The sequence below is a fragment of the Cynocephalus volans genome, chromosome X, assembly GCF_027409185.1.
Source record: "Cynocephalus volans isolate mCynVol1 chromosome X, mCynVol1.pri, whole genome shotgun sequence".
NCBI classification, from domain to species: Eukaryota; Metazoa; Chordata; class Mammalia; order Dermoptera; family Cynocephalidae; genus Cynocephalus; species Cynocephalus volans.
This window is the reverse complement of record NC_084478.1, coordinates 29,301,305-29,306,671: the sequence shown is the minus strand read 5'-3', so window position 1 is coordinate 29,306,671 and position 5,367 is coordinate 29,301,305. Positions and strand designations below refer to the sequence as shown.

General features: G+C 40.5%; 1 protein-coding gene across 1 annotated transcript; it reads left to right on the top strand.

Annotated features, from left to right (window-relative positions):
* Positions 1-1,005: 1,005 nt before the first annotated feature.
* On the top strand, positions 1,006-2,844 carry LOC134366664 (probable ATP-dependent RNA helicase DDX53; the record flags this gene model as incomplete). The annotated part of the gene is made up of 1 exon (XM_063083017.1): positions 1,006-2,844. A coding segment is annotated over exon 1 (1,839 nt), but the record flags the coding sequence as incomplete, so codon positions are not given.
* Between the last annotated feature and the right edge of the window lie 2,523 nt (positions 2,845-5,367).

Genomic DNA, 5,367 nt, shown 5'->3' with positions numbered 1-5,367 from the left:
GATCTAAGGAAGCAAGTGGAAGCACATCATCTCTGTGACCATTAAACAGCCTCACAAAAGAATGAACATCCTTGAAATGAAGTGAGCTTCCTTCCTCTGGGATTGTTCAAATAGAAGCTGGATGCCCAGCTGTCCAGATTGCTGCCAGGTTGTCTTCTGCATTATACCTGATAAATGACTTCTACAGAACCTTCTAGTGCTAAGATCTCAGAATATATGAAACCACAGGGAAAGGGAAAAAATTAAGAGGCACCGAGAAGAATGACAAACCGCTGAAAACACCCCCAAAGGTCCCTCAGGCCGCACTCTGCCTCTCTTCTAACCATCATCCCTGTGATAATATCTGGAAACTGCCTGGACAAGTGCTGGGGTTTAGCTGAAGAATCAGAGGCAAAATGCCATCCCTGAGTATGTACCTGAGAGACCATTGATGGTATAATTTAATTTACACTAGAGGGCAGGGGAGTGATGAATTCCTCTAGACCAAGTATTGTTGATACTCCAAAAGAAATTTACCAAAACAAATAAACACATAAACACACAAGTATACAAACAAATAAGTTAATTTTTTAGAACTCTATTTTTTTCTCCTATGGAAATAATGGGCCTATAAAAAGTTCAATGTGTACAAATTTAAGGCCTGCTTCAAGGTTGCCCCCAAGCTGAGCCAGAACTATCATGACGAGAGTGAGAGTGAGCTGGACACTCAGGTCACAAAAGTTAGGAAGGCGCTCTCTCAGGGTCCTGTAATTGCTGGCAGGGTCAGCCCCTGAGAGGGAGTGCCTCTTTAAATGTACGTCACAGCCACCTGCTTACATCACACTAGTCCCGGCCCCGTGATTGGTCAGGCATTCAACGCCCCTCCCCTCTGCAGCCTCAAACACTGGTTGCTTAGGTAACAGCCGCTTCAAAGCCTGCAGAGTGGGAGGCTGCAGACCAGACCTTCTCGCATCTCCTGACCGTATGTAGGCCAGAAGCTGGCACCGACACTACCTCTACCCTACAATGTCCCGGGTCCCGGACTGGAAGAGGGCAGAGCGTAGTCCAGGAGCTCCTGGGGCCAGCTGCGATGACAGAGGTGGCAGAGGCAGCAGTTGGAATGGCCCCTCACGCGGTTTGGGTCCTAGAGCCGCAGGCTCCCATGAACCACCACTCTGCTTTAGACTGGAGAACCACCTGGTTGGCTCAGTCATTGGTCGTGGTGGGTCAAAAATAAAAGACCTACAGCGTTCGACAAACACTAAAATACAGATTAAAAAGGGGGATTGCGAAGCAGTAGTGAAAATTTTTGGCAGCAAAGATATGAAAGCAAAGGCCAAGGCAGCTATAGATACTCTTATTAAAAGACAAGAAAGGTACCGTTCAGAATCGGATGTGGATAATGCTGCGTCCCAACCTCCTGTTGGGAGAGACGTAAGCACAGTTAACGTTGTCAGAGAAGCTCCGCCATTGATGGATTTGGATCGTATTAAGGCAGAAGCCGTGGCGTGGGAAAAAAGAAAGTGGGCAGATTTACCACCAATTAAGAAAGACTTTTACACAGAATCCAAAGCTACAAGCTCCATGTCTAAAGAACAGGTAGACAAGTGGAGGAAAGAAAATTACAACGTAATGTGTGATGACTTGAAAGATGGTGAGAAGCGTCCCATCCCTAATCCAGCTTGTGAATTTGAGGACGCTTTCCGTCCGTACACAGAACTTATGAAAAGCATAACAAGGGCGGGTTTTCAAAAACCAACACCAATTCAGGCACAGGCATGGCCCATTGCCTTAAAAGGAGTAGATCTTATAGGAGTTGCCCAAACTGGCACAGGCAAAACATTGTCCTACTTAATGCCTGGGTTTATTCATCTTGATGGTCAACCGATATCTAGAGAACAAAGGAATGGACCTGGCATGCTAGTCCTCACTCCCACCAGAGAATTAGCTCTTCAGGTGGAAGCTGAATGTTCTAAATATTCATATAAAGGTCTGAAAAGTATTTGTATACATGGTGGTAGAAATAGAGAAGGACAAATTCAAGGCATTACCAAAAGTGTAGATATCATTATTGCAACTCCTGGAAGACTGAATGACCTGCAAATGAATAAGTTTGTTGACCTACGAAGCATAACCTACTTGGTCTTAGATGAGGCAGATAAAATGCTACATCTGGGGCTTGAGCACCAGATTAAGAAAATTTTGTTAGATGTGCGCCCAGATCGGCAGACTGTTATGACAAGTGCAACTTGGCCAGATTCTGTCCGTAGACTTGCACAGTCTTATTTGAAAGAGCCTATGATTGTTTATGTTGGCACTCTGGATCTAGTTGCTGTAAACACAGTGAAGCAAAATATAATCGTTACCACAGAAGCAGAAAAACGAGCTCTTATCCAAGAATTCCTAGAGAATATGTCACCAAAAGACAAAGTCATAGTGTTTGTCAACCGAAAACTTGTTGTTGATGACTTATCAAGTGATTTTGGTATCCAAGGCCTCCCTGTGCAATCACTACATGGTGACAGAGAGCTATGTGATCGAGAGGAAGCATTAGAAGACTTTAAAAGTGGAAAAGTGAAGATATTGATTACAACTGATTTAGTATCCCGAGGACTTGATGTTAACGATATCACACACGTATATAATTATGATTTCCCACAAAACATTGAAGAATATATCCACAGAGTAGGACGTACTGGACGAGCAGGAAAGACTGGAACGTCAATTTCCCTTATCACTCAAGATAATTCAAAGATTGCCAATGAATTGATTCAAATTCTGAAAAGAGCAAATCAGAGTGTCCCAGAAGATCTTGTAGCGATGGCCAAGCGATACAACTTCCATAAACAAAAAAAGGGGACACAGAAAAAAGACCAGGAAAATCTTGAGGAAAACCCAAGAAGAATTATGTTTACATTGAAAAGTTGTACCAGCTACGGGAAGATTTAAGGCATGTTGAACATACACAGTATTCAAGATACATAAGAAAGTTATTGGAAACATACTGGCAGTTTGAAGACATAACTGATTCTTAAATAACTCTAAGCTTTCAATACTGTGTATGTTCTTTAATAAAAAAATGTTTTTAAAATGAGAGCATGAGATACTTTGTGGGGAAAAATTGAATGCTATGTATTGGTAAAATCTTGTTTCTTTAATAGTCTGCCATGTCGATCTGTCTTAAAGACTTGGGAGAAGGCAGTGATGGTGCTTTTCTTGCTTTATAATAGTTGCGCTGAATTGCAGCATACATCGCTTTCATTAAGCTTATTCCAGTCAAAATATTCTCTCCCCAGCACCCCCAATGGTTGGTGCCACAGTAATCCCTAAACATATCTCCACTGTCATTCCTGAATTATTTTTTAGTTCATTAGAAAATAAGTGCTAAATCTTCTAGAAGATTCTACAGTTCTATATTATCTGATAGATGTAACCAAGAGAACACGTGTCTGACTGTCTGGGAATCATATCCTTACGTGAATTCTGTCACTAACCCCTGATTAGAAATTCCAGGGAGGTCACTTGTCTTCTCTAGGTCTCAATTTCTCCACTCATAAAATGGGATGGTTAGATTAAAAAAATTGGGGGTCTCCTTCACCTCTAAAATTTTGTGATATTATAAGTAAAATCGTGTACCCCAACTTTGTATTAACACCTTATAATCTAATCTAGGGAAAATTGCACCCTTGTGTAATAAATTGAACAAAGAAACCCTTTTTAAAGATCAGAAATACTTTCTGCATGTTTAGTAACTTTGTAATGTGACTGGCAGGTTTCTTTTTATTCTTTGCTTTTCTTTTCATCATATTTTGTTTTTAATTTTTGATTCAATTTGTCTTGAAAAGGTCAAAACCACATATACACACACACCAGAGGAAAAATTGAGTGTGAAAGAGAAATATATCATCTACTGGGGAAAATATAAAAAAATCAGATGACACTCTTGCCATAGGAACCCATTTTAGTAAAACTCTAATTTTGTTTATAATTCCATCTCTTATGCCTTACTTAGAAGCAACATACATCTCACAATTGCAAACAATATCGCCACAATGATGCAAAATAAATTCCAAAATTCAGTTTTCATGGAAACGTTGGAATTAGTTAAGACTTAACATTTCTGGCAAAATAAAGAGAAAAATGAATGCAACTGTCTTTTCCCACAGCTTGCTTGCCTTAGTTGTGAACACAAATAAGTCAGAAATTAAGAGGAAAAAAGAGTTAAACACTCTAGGCATAGGTATTTGAGGTTTAAAGTCTGCTTTTAAAGGTTTTATATATAGGCTCAATATCTCCTGATAAAATTAATAGCAATGGTTAACACATTTGAATGACATATACCAGGTGCTTAATCTCATAATTTCTAATATTCATAAGTAACCTACTCAATCATGTCTAAATAACAACAACAACAAAAACTATCACTCAGTGTCTGTGAGTAAGAAAAGTGTGCATTTCTTCTATAAGAAAAGGCTGAAAAGAAGAGCCAGTGTATGGAGAAAGGTAAGTAGAGACAGAAGAACGGTTCTTAACCAGGGGTACTTTGCTACCCAGGAGACCTTTGACAATATCTGAAGACAGTAATGGTTGCTACAACTTTGGGCGGGGGGTGAGGAACTACTGGCATCTAGTGGGTAGAAGTTGCTAAACACCCTGCAATCTATGGACAGTCCCACACAACAAAGAATTATCTGGCCTAAAACAATAGTGCTGAGATGGAGAATCCTTGAGAGACCATAAGAAAAACAAAACAACCAGTTGCATAGTAACCAAGAAGGGGCTCCTTTGGGAACACAGGGGCCTGTTTAGAATAGGGAATGCACAAAGGGCAAAAGCCTTAAGTGCACAGAATGGGAACATTATGTGCTGAAAACAGCACATGCTGGAAACAGCAAAGATGTCCTGATTCATTAGTAGGAAACACTGAGATCATTTTCTGTCCTGTTCACACACTCCTTTCTGTACTTCTTTTAATACTATATTCAGCTTGTTACATGGCCAAGGTCTGGATACTACCACAGAAGATGAGACATGACCGAGCTCAGGGCTGCACCAGCTTTCTCCTTTCTTGCAGGAGTTAGCTTGGTGTAGTCCCTCTGGGCCTCTCATAGCTTTCAAATATTTGGGCTTTGAGTAATCCTTGCATCTCCATCACTGAAAGGATAGTGATAGACTCCAAAGGGAAAAAAAAAAATAGAGGGTTTCTAAGCTATATCTTATGGATTGTATAGAATAAAGCCCTACAAATTTCCTATCTTTGGTATAGTTGTATCAGCGGTCCTCCACCAGAGACAATTTTGTCAATGTCTAGATACAGATTTGGTTGTCACAACTTGGGGTGGTGGTGGTAGCATTGGCATCTCCTGGGTACCACTAAACACCCCACAA